Source organism: Cheilinus undulatus, linkage group 1, assembly GCF_018320785.1.
Source record: "Cheilinus undulatus linkage group 1, ASM1832078v1, whole genome shotgun sequence".
Lineage (NCBI taxonomy): Eukaryota > Metazoa > Chordata > Actinopteri > Labriformes > Labridae > Cheilinus > Cheilinus undulatus.
Genome location: NC_054865.1, coordinates 28,172,868 through 28,189,172, shown reverse-complemented (window position 1 = coordinate 28,189,172; position 16,305 = coordinate 28,172,868). Strand labels below are relative to the sequence as shown.

General features: G+C 37.1%; 1 protein-coding gene across 1 annotated transcript; it reads left to right on the top strand.

Annotated features, from left to right (window-relative positions):
- Positions 1-410: 410 nt before the first annotated feature.
- On the top strand, positions 411-15,647 carry vps26a (VPS26, retromer complex component A). The gene is made up of 9 exons (XM_041790639.1): positions 411-494; positions 3,892-4,041; positions 4,584-4,659; positions 5,107-5,263; positions 7,983-8,147; positions 8,258-8,364; positions 9,861-9,962; positions 10,179-10,288; positions 13,017-15,647. The coding sequence occupies exons 1-9, from the start codon at positions 492-494 to the stop codon at positions 13,131-13,133; spliced, it is 987 nt and encodes a 328-aa protein (XP_041646573.1). The 5' UTR covers positions 411-491; the 3' UTR covers positions 13,134-15,647.
- The last annotated feature ends 658 nt before the right edge of the window (positions 15,648-16,305 follow it).

The window sequence follows — 16,305 nt, the reverse complement described above, 5'->3', positions numbered from 1 at the left end:
CTGTTCTTTTAAGTTGAATAATTGTTTATCTGAGTTAGATTTGTTTCCGTGTTTCTGAGTCCATCCACCACCTCTAAATTACGACATACAGATGTCACTAACCCAGAAAACCGAAAAATGTAACTCTGAAAATCAGAGGAAAAAAATTCTCAGAGAAACAACAAAAAAATTCTCATGTGAATGCAATGTGCTTCTGTCAAAGTTGGATCAACAACTAGAGAACAGTGCTCAAGAGGGCCATCATATGGACAGGCATTGCAAACAATGTTTGGTACTGACAGAGGGAATAAATTTGAAGTGAGTTGGTAGATTTGTCTATAAATTTTTAGCAGAGTGTTTGATGTAAATGGGTTATTTGTTGGCCCTGCCCATGCACGCAGACAGGTGACCCGGGTCACATGACGCTGAGGCTTGATACTACCTCCTGGTTCAGACAGACAGGCTGCACGGAGCGAGGCTAGCTGTTAGCTTCAACTGTCCACACAGCAGACATGGTGAGTGATAAAACATCCATCAGCTGCTCCGATTACTTGGAGATGTACTTGTGGTCTGATTCAAGAAAAACCCTGCATTATCGCCGACTCGTGTGTATTTGTCAGCTGATTTTCAACATTTGTTGTTTGACGGGAAAGCTAGCGGTGTTAGCATCAGACCAAGGCCGTCTCTGCTTTCTCACTGATGTTTGAGCTAAAACTACCGTTTCTGCTAACGAGGATAGCAACTTCAAGTGTTCAGTAACTATTTAACCACCTAGAGTTTGTTTTTGTGTTATGAATGAGGAACTGCAGGGAGGCTGAAGAGACATATGTTACTGTTTGATAGCTTTATTTGTTCGCGCAATTTGACGAGAAGTTGTACCGTATGTCACATCATGCATGTCGGATTACTACATGATAAATATACAGTCTAACTTTGGGTTTCAGGGTTTGACGAGAGGACAATGCTTTACAACTATTTCAGTTTCAGATTTCAGCAGTAAGCCTAACTTTCACTGACTGATGCAGTATTGCTGCGTTTACCATGACATTTGCAGTTTTGTAGATCTGTTGCTCTTGAGGTTACCACTAGGAATAAATGCACCCCTCTGCAGGATCTTATAAATCAAAACATCTCACTTTTACTTAAATAAGCATGAGCTCTTACTGATGTCTCAGTGATTGGGTTGGGTTTCGATTTGCTGCCCGCTAAAGCATATGCGCCAGTCAAGAGGAAAAATCCTTGCAGATGAATATGAGCGATAAACCAAGCTTAGAAATATCAAGACTCTTAGTTGAATTTGGTTGACTGCTCAGCTTTACATGGTATAAACGTGGGGCTGTGATTACCTTTGATACAAAGCCATCTTAACATGTGTTTAAAGTGATACCCTCTCTGTTATTTGAAATTTTCTATAGCATCAGAAAGTACCAAAATAAAACAAAACCTAGTCTCAAAAGATGAGCATAGGAGAGGAAAGAATCCACCATAAAATGCAATCTCGTGCAGGTAGAAGGGAATTGCACAATAATGGGTGGGTTCTATTTTTGTTGGCATGACGCCCAAATAGGTATTATTATGGTTTGACAAGCCTAGGTGGTGTTTGTGTTGCATGGTGCTTTACCCACCTGTCAGTCCTCAGGGATATCACATTTATGTGTTAAACTTTTAAAGTGTCTTTGAGAAAGCAGCCTCAGTCTCTTGTCTGGCGATTCACCAGTGATTCAGCTTAATCTCAGCATTGACCAGTTTTGACCATGTTTACAAAAATCACTCACTGGCAAATGATGTGGAATGAACAGATATGAATAGGCAGTGTTTATCTCTTGTGTCCTGTCAATTTAATCCTGGCATCTAGAATACCTAACTGCTGAATCAGATCTGAGGTTTATTTACTGGGCAGAAGAGTTCACATATCGCAGCTTTTCTAAACCTTTATTCTCTCGAGCAACCTTTGAAAATGTCAAAAATATCAAGTCACCCCAGTCAAAATGTATTAAAAAAGGAGGATTCGGCACTCAAAAATCTCATTTTGAAGTAGATTTGTTTCTAAAGCCACAATAGAGGCGTTTCCACTTGTGGTGTTCTTCAGTGTTGTCACAACTATTGGCCATTGTCTTGCCTAGAAATAACACTATTTAAAAATATTTTTGAGTGCTGACTCCTCAGTTTTGTAAGTCTTTTTTGTTGTGTGCCTTAAGAAGTTTATTGTCGAAGTGTGCCTTGTTAGATCATGGATTTTAACATGAACTTAACCACAGAAAAACGGAACTTGTTATGGATTGTAAAGGAAATACAAGGTTCAGATGACTTTTGACTTGCCCACTAAGGTGTTCGTGAGTTTTTAAAGTGAAACGGGACATTAAGGAGCACTGGTGTGGACCTATTTTAAATCTCCGGAGACACTGGCATTGCTTAACTGAAGTGTGCTGAAAGGACATAAAGGATGGGATTAGTCCCAATTAGAAAAAAAAAAAAAATCGTAAGATGCGGAACTTAAAAAATAATCACATATGAAATTGTTATCGCAGTTTTGGGGGAAAAATTGCAGTTACATTATTTTCCCAAATCAGCCCCAATTCCTTTGACTGCTGGAGGATTCATGTGGTAATAGGATTAACAAAATCAACCTCTAAGCAGTTTCTTAAAACATTGAAATATCACTTTTATACAGAATGGTCACTTAGACCTCAAAACACACTTTTGGCACACCTGCTGAAGTGGTGTAAACTCATTTATTTGCATACCCTGATGCTGATGTGATTTCAGGAAAAGGGCATATGAGGAAACTTTGATTATTTACACTGGGGCAGCTAATGATCTGCACATTGGTTATTTTTGGTTGATTTTTAGAGCATTTTTAAAGCACCCCTTACAGTGCACAGCAGCAAAGGATGCCTGGTTGAGAAAGGCTGACCTGCTGAAAAAAACTCTTATTTATTTTCATGGTTGAAATGTAGATCAAATGTTGGTGTAGTGGGAGAAATGCATTTTAAAAAGTGATGAAAAACACTGATATCAGTATCTGCAAGCGGCTGAGCTTTTATGTTAAATTGTGTAACAACCTAATTTTCACCATCAGTGCATCTCTAGTCTTGACATGTTTGTCTAAATCAAACAGAATAATCTATCATTGTGTGTCAGTCGCATAGTCTTCTATCAAAATAGTCATGATGGATGCTTGCCACAGATCTGCATAGATTGCTCCCTCTATTTTCCTCAAGTCTTTTTTTTTGTTATTTCCTGTTGTTCAAGACCTTTCAACTGGAAATCTCCAACATATTAAAAGTTGGAACTTCTCACACTTGGAGTTATCAAAGTCAAAGTGATCAGTATTTAAAAAAAGAGAATTAGACATCCCTCAGATGGCCTCATTTTGAGTTTGAAACCTGCTCTTCAGGGTTTGGTACACCCATGAGCCTTAAGTCATAATATGGGATCGACACATGTGATTCAGAGGGCATGGACTGCATTTAGTTGCTCAGAGCATGTAAACAAAACATGCTAAAACAATTAAAATACTGACTGATTTAGTTGTCTGAGTCAAGGCATATTAAAATGTTTTTCAACTGCTTTTCTCACTCCATGAGGAAAGATAAAATGGCTATAACAAGACAAATCACAATGAAAAATGTGCACACAAAGTGTTAGTAAATTTATACAGTCATACTCAATTGTTACCAAGTTTCTTCACAAAAAGTCATCATTTTATGGTTTTTTGAAGCAGTAGTCACATTTTTGTCACAAATATTTTTGAAAATTTGTAGGAATTTAGCAAGGGTCTTACATATCACATCCTTGTTTACTGACTGCTGTTTGAAATAAGTTGGTGTGTTCATTCTTCATACTACCCGTTGACTGTTTAATTTTTAAAAGTGACACTGATTTGTATGGTATGCTTTTTGTTTCATTCAGAGTTTCCTAGGGGGTTTGTTTGGTCCAGTATGTGAGATAGACGTTCTGCTGAACGATGCAGAGAACAGAAAAACAGCCGAGCTGAAGACAGAAGATGGAAAAGTGGAGAAACACTACCTATTCTACGATGGAGAGTCTGTGTCTGGCAAGGTGAGCTGAGTTAACAATATAATAGTAAAATGCAGGCCTTCACAGAGTTCATTAAAGGGTTGCTACACACAAACGTAATGGCTTAAATTAGCTGTCATTTAATTTTAAAGTTAACAGCACCCAGTCAGCACAGAATGGACTCCTCTGCAGACTATTTTGGGATCTTCTCTTTAGCTGAGCCCAGAGGGAAATTAAGCTTCTTTTACAGTGTGTGCAAGATTTGTTCTGATTTTAGGAGAAGGTCGACCATCTATGCGTAGGATTTACAGACATGTCTGCTGATACATCAGCTTTATTTGAGTAGTTTGGGGACTCTCCACTATTGATTTCTCTCGGGAAGCTTTCATGATTGCCTGTTCTTCATGTGCAGTCACCAAGTTTGTGTTTGTGAAGAGCTGAAACTGTTTGCACACTAGTCTGAAATGTCTAAATATGGTACCAGCTGATTTTAGTTCTAGTTCTCCTTTTTAAAGTTGTATACACTCCATAGCATTTGTGTCCATGGATTTGTTGAACTATCTGATCAAGTTTCTGTTCTGCAGGTAAATCTGAATGTGAAGCAGGGAGGAAAGCGTCTGGAGCATCAGGGCATTCGCATCGAGTTTGTTGGACAGATAGGTGAGACTAAATAATCTCTCTGTTATGAGTAAAAAAACTCCTTAACTGATTTGACATGAACGCAGCTGTACTTACAGATATATTCTACTTATCAGGGGATTACATTGTGCAGCTAACTCTGTGAAATATTGGAATTGCAAAAGGTACTTTGTTCTTTACAGCTGGAAAACGACTTGTCAACAATTGACCGCTTGCTTTCTCATGTGGCTAAAAGGGTTTAACAGAGCATGTGGTCGTCATGTGCAGCCTGCCGTAGTGGAGCTACACCCTCCTCCCACTGTATTTGCAGAGGGAGTAGTGTAACGAGGCAACGTGTTGAAAGAGAATGAAATCCTGAAATGAAACTGTAAACTTTGATACTGTGTGACTCAACCCCTTTGAGTTAAAAACCACACAGACCACTAAGAAGTGTAAATCCACCCTGTTGTCTGCTGTCTGTTGTTTCAGAGCTTTTCTCTGATAAAAGTAACACCCACGAGTTTGTGGACTTGGTGAAAGAGTTGGCTCTACCTGGAGAGCTTGCCCAGAACAGGAGCTACGACTTTGAGTTCATGCAGGTGGAGAAGCCCTACGAGTCCTACACTGGAGCCAATGTCAGGCTAAGGTATATTTATTATACCAGATCTCAAAAATCCTATCACGGGTTCTGTTTTCCTATTAATCACAGAGGGATGGTTATAATCCATGTTTTTGATGCAATTCTACTCATAACTGCAGCTTATCTTGACCTTATGTCTTTTATCAATCAAAATATATTGATGTAACTGGTACTGGGATCAGCACGGTCCATTTTAAACATTGATTCACTTATTTACATATAATTCTCTAATACTGATGACTCATTTTATTAATCATGTAGAGAAGATCACATCTTTCTGGCTACAGGTTAAATAATTAGATGTACAAGTCTGTGTAAATCAATAAAAGTATGTAATTTTGTTTGTTATACAACAGAAGACTCATTCACCAGACCAAGCTTCAAAAATGAAAATAATTATCAAGTGTATAAAAATAAGTTTCAAAATAATGAAAAAAAAATCATTGCTCTTGGATGCTGTGGGTGTGCAAATGTGCCAAATGTAATAAAAAAAAAAAAAATCCATCCCCTTGGATGTTTTACCCTTTTATTGGTTTTCTAAATTAATCATCGTCATATGATTTGGCTTCTTGGACAGAAAAAAAAGTAAAAACTCTTAAATGTCAAATTGAAAACAGATTTCTATAAAGTAATGTCAGGTAAGGGAAAATAAATGATTGCATAAATACTTACGCCCTTTACAGTGGCTGAACTAATTCAGCAGAGATCCAGCAAATTGGTGCTAGTAGTCTCATATTTAATGAAACGGGAATCACCTGAGTTCATTGAATGTGCCTCCAATGATTGTAATATAAACACACCTGTGTCTGGAAGGTCCAGTTACTGGTTAATCAGTATTCCTGGCTACCATTATACCATGAAGACAAAAGAACACTCTGAGGAATTTAGAGAAAAGGTTACTGGATAGTAAGAGTCAGGGGATGGATACAAAAACATTTCCAATGCACTGAACATCCACCTGAGTTAAGTGAAATTCATCATAAAGAGATGGAAGAAATATGGCATGTGTGTAAATCTGCCTATCAGGCCGTCCCCACAAACTGAGTGACTGTGCAAAAAGGAGACTAGTAAGAGAGGCCACCAAGACACCTATGACTACTCTGAGGGAGTTACAAGCTTCAGCAGCTGAGATGGGAGAGACTCTACATACAACAGCTGTTGCCTGGGCTCTTCACCAGCCAAAGTTTTATGGGAGAGTGGCAAAGAGAAAGACACGGTTGAGGGAAACTCATTAAATCTTGACTAGAGTTTGCCAAAAGGCATGTGGATGACTACATGATCAAGTGGGAGAAAGTGATCTGATGAGACCAAAACAGTGCTTTTTGTCCATCAGACAAGATGCTATGTTTGGCAGACAACAAACACTGCACATCACCACAAACACACCATCCCCACTGTAGGTAGAGGGTAAAATGAATGTTGCAAAATATAGGCAAATCCTGGAGGACGATCTCATTCAGTCTATAAGAGAAGTATGGTTTGGGAGAAGATTTGTTTTCTAGCAAAACACATAAATGTTTTAAAGACAACAAGATGAATGTTCTGGAGTGGCTGAGTCATAGCCTAGACCTCAATCCAAACGAGAATGGGGACTGGACTTGAAAAGGGCTGTTCACACCTGATCCCTGTGTAACCTGACAGAGCTTGAGCAGTTTTGGAAAGGAGAATGGAGTAAAATTTCAATGTCCAGATGTCCAAGCCTGATTGAGACCTATCCACCCAGACTCAGTGCTGTCATTGCAGCCAAAGGCACAGCTACTAAATATGGACTTGACAGGGTGATAATTATGCAGTCTCTTATTTTACATTTCACATATTTTTATTTAATTGACATTAGTCTGTAGAAATCTGTTTTAACTTTGACATTGAAGAGCTTTTTTATTGCATTTTTTGTTAGAAAAGCCAAATTATATTGACCATGATTGATTTTAAATTCAGTCAAAGGGTAAAATATCCAAGGGGTTGAGTACTTCTTATTGGCACTGTAACTGTAGACTGTAATGACAGATCTTGTAGTAACTCATAATCATGGTGGAGAACCAAAGATGGTAAAGCACTTGGTGCTTTCATTTCATTACAGCGCATGGGAAGTAGGAATGTGCTGCCTTGCCTATAAAAAACCTGAATCCACAAGTGATACTGTCTACATCCAGAGCTAACTCGTAGTTCTCAATCTTTTCACCTTTTTATAGAAGTAGAAACCTTTTTCTTACGTAGGAAGTATGTTATTGTTTAGACTCCAATTTCTGATATTGCTTTAAACAGACTTTAAGAATCACAATTTTTTATGTTGTCCATCAGCATTATGTGATATAAGGATTCTGCCTTCTGATCAGTGTTAATTTCATCCACAAAAGCTAGGACTAAAATTTTTCATTTACTACCTTTGCCTTATAAGAAAACGAGACAAAGACCAGCTAAAAATAGTCATTTGATGTTGAAGTCTCTGAGTTAACTTTATTTGAAGATTTTTCAGTATTTGAATAATTGTAGCCACATGTTTTGAGTAATATGTCTTAGAAACAGCCCAGTTCTGACTAAAGAGGGAATGGAAGGTTTGTAAAAGTTGTCTCACTCACAGTTCAATATGTTTTTCCCCATATGCATTATACATGGACCGTGTTAAATTAAAGCAGTGCTGAAACAGCTATAAATAAAAACACAGTGTGCATCATGTTAATTTAATTCTCACAGTTTCTGTTGTCTGTGTGTATTCTTTTCATAGGTATTTCCTCAGGGTGACAATAGTTCGTCGTCTGTCTGACTTAGTGAAGGAATACGAGCTGATTGTCCACCAGTTAGCCACCTATCCAGACGTCAACAACTCCATCAAGATGGAGGTTGGCATAGAAGACTGCCTGCACATTGAGTTTGAATACAACAAGTCAAAGTAAGAGCAAAGCCACTGAAATGTTTGTGTTATTATCTAATCCCTCAAATCATAATTGACCTGCCTTTAAGACATCATAAGCAGCTTCTCTTGATGTGTGTGTTTGTTAGATACCACCTGAAAGACGTGATCGTTGGGAAGATCTACTTCCTGTTGGTCAGGATCAAAATCCAACACATGGAGCTGCAGCTCATCAAGAAGGAGATAACAGGCATAGGTAATGATCCTGGCTAGTCAGTGTCCACTGAGACTTAAATACATTACAGTGAAAAAGTCGAGGGACACTATTAGCTTCTTTGTTTGCGAAGTTTTAATATTTATTTTTCAGTCTTTTTGCTAAGGCGCTACCAAAAACAATAGAAATTTAAAAAACAATTAAAGAAAAAAAAATTACATCTACAAGCAAAAGTTTAGTCTTGCCTCACCTCCAAGAGTTCTTTTTATTTTGGCTTTTATTCCTCTCCCTGTCACATTGATCCAATACTGCCTATAGAGTATTAAGTCCTGGGGTCATCTTTGCTCTCTTGTCACTGAGCATACATTTATCACCTGCATGTATTTAATCACATAATTGAGCTTAATGTGTAATTGAAGCCTGGACAGCTCTCACACAATCATCATTTATTCTCATTATTGGTCATAGTTCAGGCTGAGCTCACCATAAATGCCTTTGTACATTGATCAAACATTTTTATTTAATTATATTCTGTGTGAATAATCAAAACTGTAATAATTTCCTAAAGTGGAGGAGAGATATTATGTGAAAAAAATGAATGTGAACCCCATAAACAAAGAAAACCTTTGGTGAAACTCGTGCATAATATGACTGTTTTTGGCACTGTAGGAGGAATCGTGTGAATGCAGCAGCAACGTGGTGTCAGGCTGTATTTTGTTTTTCTTTTGTTTTTATGACCGCTCCTGCTGTACTAAATTAAGAATGAGTGTTGTCTGACCACCCTGTCATTTACAAGCACCTCAGTTCTGGTGTCAGAAAGTTTATTTTCTTCTACTTCCCTTTGGTCGCTGTTGTGATTCACTGCTGAAAACCTTCGATCTACTGTCTCACTTGTATTCATTTATAAGAAGCTTTGTATTGACCCTTTAAGGTTTGATGTAGAGGTGTAAAGTGTGGAACAGGAGCCAGATCTACAGATGAGGAGGACAAAACTATTAGAACCTTTATGACAATTTCTTTAGTAGTATTTCCCAAGTGCTGTTAAACAGAGCAAGGAATTTTTAACACATCTTTTCTAAACATCCTAGTTTTATGTTTGGATGTTTAAATTATTTCACTTTGCACACAGAAACTAAATTATTTCTCTCTAAAAAAATATTTCATTGCATTTGCAGGTGCTCGTTAATTTTGTCATGCTGAAAAATAAAGAGCTTCCCAATCTGACACTTTCCAAAAGTAATGGCATAATCAGTTAATATCACATAAATTAAAACAAAAAAATCAAATCATGATTCAAGACTTAAGCACTGTACTGTGGAGCAGACACATTAAGTTGGGTTTTACTAAAGCAGCATCTGTTTGAACTTTGTCATCCATAATTTTTTTTGTTCTGTTTAGGAGTGAAATGATGAATGTTTGGTGTTCTCCTTTGTCCAATGCTTTTTTTTTCCCTATAGGTGCATAAAACCAGCCAGCTCTGCTCCACTTTATTGTACCTTCTCCTTCTCACTTCATGTAATTGTTGTCCTTATTTTCAGGTCCCAGTACGACCACAGAAACGGAGACGGTTGCAAAGTATGAGATCATGGATGGTGCTCCAGTTAAAGGAGAATCCATCCCCATCAGACTGTTTCTGGCAGGTACTTAATCTTCTTTCATCTTTAAGCTACTGTCCTCTTTTCATTTTGATTTCTAAGTAAACATTGGAATGGTAGCTTTACTTTAACCTCTGTAACGTGAGGCAGTGAATGAAGATAATTTGTTTCTTCTTAAACTTTTTTCTTATCAAAACCTCTAAATGCACATTTTTACCAGCAGTTTGAATGATTGCATACAAATCTTCTCTTTCCTTATAGGGTATGACTTGACACCCACCATGAGGGACGTCAACAAGAAGTTTTCCGTACGTTACTTCCTTAACCTGGTGCTAGTGGATGAAGAGGACAGAAGATACTTTAAACAACAGGTAGCATACCTAATAATATACAAAAATTAGCTGGTAGCTGTTTTTACAGCATGCCTACAAACTCAGAAAATTATCACCCAAATTTATATATTTACAGTGCTTAACAAATTTATTAGACCACCCTAACCCTAACCAAAGTAAGGTTTATGCCACAGCTGCCCTAAATGAACAGCATTGGTAATTACCAAAATCATTTTTTTATGTTTCTGCAATGGTTAATACACCAATATGTAGAGGCTCTTTAACCGAAATGATATTTTTAATGCTAAAATATAATTATTATTGTTATCCATTAATTTTTAAATGTACTGATTTACAAAAAAATGAAAAAATAGTAAAGCACATTAATATTTCTTGATTAATATGTTAAATTTTAGTTATTGACTTGCATTCCTGAAGAGAAAAATGAGTTTTAGTGGTTTAATGTTATGCTTGATTAATTTCTGACTTCTCAGAGAAGCCCAGTGAGCCGGCTCAAGTTTAGGTGAATTCAGTCTGAAATTCCTCATTCCTTTTTAAAATGGTAAAATGTGGAGAGCTCACTGAAAATGAAAGAGTCCGCATTAAAGCACTTCATGATGCTGGATGGTCTTTGAGACAAATATGACAGGTGGTCTAATAAATTTGTTAAGAACTGTATATGTAGTTTTTTTATTTACTATTTTTTTGCCAAGAACTTTTTATGTGTGGAAATTACATAAGGTGACTGCTACCAAGCAAACTTTGCATTTGCACAACAGGACAGGCTAAATTATGTTAAAATTGACTCTTTGATGTTCAGTGTGCAAGCAAATGCATTTTACGCATTTTTTTTATGCTGTACAGATAGTTTGGCTGGTACGCCCTGGAATTAACATAGCTGAAGAAAAAAATTAGCATAGATATGTTAACAAAGAAAGTTTGCCTGAAACACATGAGGATAGCATGGCTTAAGCACTTGTTAAACCTGTGCAAATGAGACAAAAAAAGACACCTACTAATTCACACACACTAAAGCCTATTGTATCATACCTGATACGCACTTTTATGAGACATCCATCAAATCAATATAATCAATAAATTACTTAAAAACCCCTTGACACAATCTGATAAATGCTTTAAAATCATCCTCCAGTGGATTATCAGTTGCTAGAAATGCCTAATGTATCAAATGTAAAGAAAAATAGATGTGAAATTTTATGGCAGTTTTCCTTTTTCAGGATTTCGGTAGAAGGTTAAATACTTTATCGACATGTTGAATGTGTTTGTGTTTATCAAAATTGTAATGGATGTTGAAAATGGAAAGTTACCTGATAAATAGGTCTTCATGTCTGTTCTTTTTATTTATTTGTTTGTTTGTTTGTTCTTTTTATAAAGTTATATCTGTTGATTTTTTTTTTAGGTTTTCAACCTCTGTCGTAACTGCAAGAAGCACACACATCACACAGAAAGTCACCATTTAACATGGTCACTCTTAAAACCGTACCACTAGGCAGTATTTTTCTCCTTAAACCTGTGGCTAACTGTTAGCTACCTCCTTCATCCTCTGCAGTAGCTATTTTGGTTCAAATTCTCCTTGTTAGTCTGGGGTATGTTTTACAGGACACATCATAGGAAACACTTGTGTTGCTGACAAGAAACAACAAGTTGGTCCTCCATTTCTGATGTGCATCTCACTTTATGCTTCACGTTTACTTCCTCTGTGAGCTTTGCTTCCTATTGCTCTGTTCCTTGCTAAAATCCACAGAGTGTTAGCTCATCTGACTTCACAACTAAGAGTTAGCTTGTTACTGTAATACAACTAGTCTGCTGCAGGCAATCTATGGAAATAATTAAAGAAGGTGTCTAAATAGTCCATGACTTTAGAGAGGGGTCTGGCTGCAGACCGTAGTTTTCTGATCCCAGTATTTCCAGCATTTTTGTTTTTTTTTTTTAAGCCAACTTTGGTTATAAACAAAGCTTGGCAGTTATATTGATGCAATAACCACATTGCAAACATTACAGACTAAACAATATGTTATAAATAAAACAGAGATAAACATTTTCTCATAAGCCATGTAGTTACATTGGCTAATGTAGCTACGTAGACAACTGTCTACGCAGTTTACATAGCTGCTTTGTGAGCTAAGTTTAAGCTATGTTAACTACGTTGGCTCCATAGCTACATTTTCTATGTAGCTTACGCAGCTAACAGACCTGTGTAAGCGGCGCTTGCTCCATTAAAACATTTTCATGGAGGAAGAGCTTTTTCCTGTAAATAGAATGTTTAATTGGCTTTTAAACATTTTGTCATCAGTTTTTGCAGGTCAGGTTTTTCACTTTTAACTTTTGGTATCCTTAACCATTACCTTAACTCTTACCCTAACCCTAAATAGAAGTTGAATCCGATTTTATTTTGTAAGTTTTAGTGTGTATTTCTGTTCAGAGATGTATAGCGTCTCATATGGACAGTCTGTGAGCGATGAATGGTCTGCGAGAGATGAATGGTCTGCAGCCAGACTGTCTTGGGACTTCAGTTGTTAACTGACCACAAGCTACAGCTAGCTTACTTTCTGCCTCCAATTAGGCTCCACTTACAAAATTGATCATCACTGTTTACAACACATAAATGGTTAATGAACCATAATTCTACAAATTCTCAAGCCTGTGTTCTTTTTTGTTCTAGTTTTCTACTTATTCTTTTATCTCCCCAGATATTACATTTGTCTCAACAGCCAGTTGTCATTGATCTGTCCCCGTGTGTGTTTAGGAGATCGTTTTGTGGAGAAAAGCTCCAGAGAAGCTGAGGAAAAGAAACTTCCACCAGCGCTACGAGTCGCCTGAGTCTCGACCTCAGCCAGTTACTGCAGAGCAGCCGGAGATGTGAGGGTAATCATGCAACGAACTGAAACTAAACACAGACACGCCGCAACTCTTCACTGCTGAACAGCCAGAGGCGTGAGGGCTGCCCCACTCTCCCCCTGGACTGAGAAATGTCTGTAAACATGAACACCCATTACATACCTCCAGAGACCCCCGCTCCCTCCACACACAGACCGCTTCACAGCTTCGGGTGTGAGCTGTCAGACCACCTTCACTCTGACCCACAGGATTCAAACACTCGCATACAGACACACAAGAATGCAATCAACAGAGGCTGAATGCTAAAAGTCATGGGGAGTCGAACCCTGGCATCTCAGACTGAAAACACACACAGGTGAAGCCAAACAGCGTCAGCTTGCAGTTTGCTGAAATAATACAGAAGCAAAACCAGAAACAACAGGACGGCTACAGGCGACCACCATACCAAGTATCTCCATTTCCTGAATATTATTATTATTATTATTTTATTAATATTATTTTGCATATTTGTACAGCAGGAGTTTCTCCAACATCCACCCTCACACAACTGTTACAGAAAATCTCTCTGGAGTCGCCCAGCGATTCAGAGCATTTAGCCTTAACGGCACTTAGCTATGAGTCAACACATGGACTCTGTTTAGTCACAATGCTCAAATTTAAGCCATGATGTCACAACAGGCTGCTCTTTTCACTCAACTATCTACTTAATGGTTCAGCATGACAAAAATCTGTCTAAACATGAGTTTAATCCTATATTTATTCTTTTAGTATGGCTGATTTGTTCCATCTCATTTCATACAGGTCAAGTTTTGGACACAATCATTTCAGTGCTATTCTGTTTATCATTATTTAAATATATGAAACTCTTTAAGAGCTACAAATGATGGTTATCTCCTATGATTGAATTATGGTGTAGTCTTCAGAACAAGTCCATAAAAATGAAACAGCCTTCACAGTTTCCCCTAAAAATTGAAATGATATTGGTGTATGTCTTCTTCATCGTTGAATTTATATGAAATGGCAAATATTTGATATAAAGTAACATAAAAGAGAGAAATGAGAAGCCCAGTGAGAAGAGGTAAGAGAGAATGTTTGAACATCTTCCTTACAGTAAAACTGGACCAATTATTTAATCTTAAAAGGTACCAAATACATATTTAGTTAATTGAGATTGTGTTATCTGGGAATTTTTGCAGCTCTAAAACGTTGATTTCAAATTCTCTGCTTGTTCGAGATTTTTTTTTTTTATCTCCATAGTTGAGATGAATATTTTTTGATCACTATAACTGCCTTAAACCTTTATAGAGGATCCCCTCAATGGTATCACGAGTTAAGAAGTTTCCTTGGCATTGAGCTGTTTCTTTTTTGACCCCCACGGTTCTGTTTATTTATAAAATCTGAACAATATTACTTTGTTTTTGGAAATTATAGTAAGGGTCAGTTCACCCAAATGTGGGAAAATATGATTTGAAAAATGATGAAATGCTCGGGCACCATGTGGAATTCTGTTGTGTCAAAACTTAGATTTTGTTTGAAATACTTTATTTGTTGTTTGGATGAACCGATCCTTTAAATTCACAGCTGATGACAGCTGGCTCCACGTTAGTTGATGTGAAAAAAAGACTTCCATTTCCAAGTATTAAAAGCTGAGGAAGTCAAACAGCTACTTGGATATCTTTTCAATTTACATTTAAAATGATTGAGTGTAAAAATGAAGCGATACTAGCGATGACAAACTGTTCTCTTCAGTTTGCATCTCTTTTCAAAGCTCAAAGCATTTCATTTTCCAGACCCTAAAGTTACTAAAAGCTCATTTCTGCTCATGTACTGCTACTGGAAGAGATGCAGCATTCAACACTGTAAGTTCAACATTGATCCACTGTGATGCTCAGACCGGCAGTTAAGGTCCTGCTTTAAAGACACGTATACACAGAGTTTGGTGATGTTTCTTCACTTGTGTGTGGGATGAATTTGTGCTTAAGCTCTCCAGTTTTGCACTTTCCCCCTTTTCATTTCACTTTGTGTAAAAGGGGCATGAAAGCTGAAGCTGAACATAACTCAAGGAAACCCACACCTCAGAGATCGCCTGTGTGTGTAGAGAGAACAATACTGTCATTTGTAAATCACTACTAGTTAAAATGAACTGGTCAACTACAATATTTTTTTTTCCTCGTTTGCAAGTTGTGCGGTCATGTTACATACTGTAATTCATTTCATGAACCTCTGAACGCGTGTACTGTCACTACCTTCTCTGATTTTGTCTTGTTTGGAAACTGACTTATTTATTGTCCGGTTACGTTTCCTTCTCCATTTTCTGTCTTTCTGAATGGGAAAAATTTGTTTGGTGAACTTTGAAACCTTGGATTGGTTATGAAGAAGCACTCAAACATTTTGACTCTGTCCCTCTCTGATCTTCTGCATGTTGATCACACAATGTTTAATCATGCCATCAACATGTGTGTGTATGATGATATGTGTATATACACCAAACCCAAATATATAGCTGAAATGAATCGTGAATAAAGCAAATTTATACTGACTTCTTTTTAAAGGGCACTTTCTTTTCATTATGATTAAACAGCACATTTTGATCAGAGTTCAAATTGTTTGCAGAGGCACTGTGTCATCTTTTTTTGGTTACACTTTCAAATACCAAATCACACGGTGTTACAGTACAGACAACATACTGTACATTTGCCAAGCATACTAATTCTCTAACCTCGACCCCTGATACATGACAGCCCCCGTTACAGTCGAGGATATTGATAATAAACATGATACCAAAGTGTATCTGAATATGTAGGAAGTATGATGTGGTTGATGGTTAAATAATGAAAAGTTATGACATGCAAGTGAGTAGAAGGAGAGCCCAAAAAACAAAGCATAAGAAAAAATCTTTAGAATAATCGTCCATTGTGTCAAAGCTCTGAACACTGTTTGACGATATCATTTTATATGCATTAGATCAGATATTTTTTGAAAAAATTATACTGCCCCAAAACCCATAATATCACTTTTACAAAATTATTTTTCATTTTTATGCAGAGTTCATAACTCTTTTACCAACATATTCAAAGACCAGTGTGTAAGTCTAAAAGAAATCACCATTTGTGGTACCACTTTGTTTAAGTGGGCCCAAATTACTAAGTACTTTTATGGTAATATAAGTGTAATTATTTTGTAATTTCTTACTTATA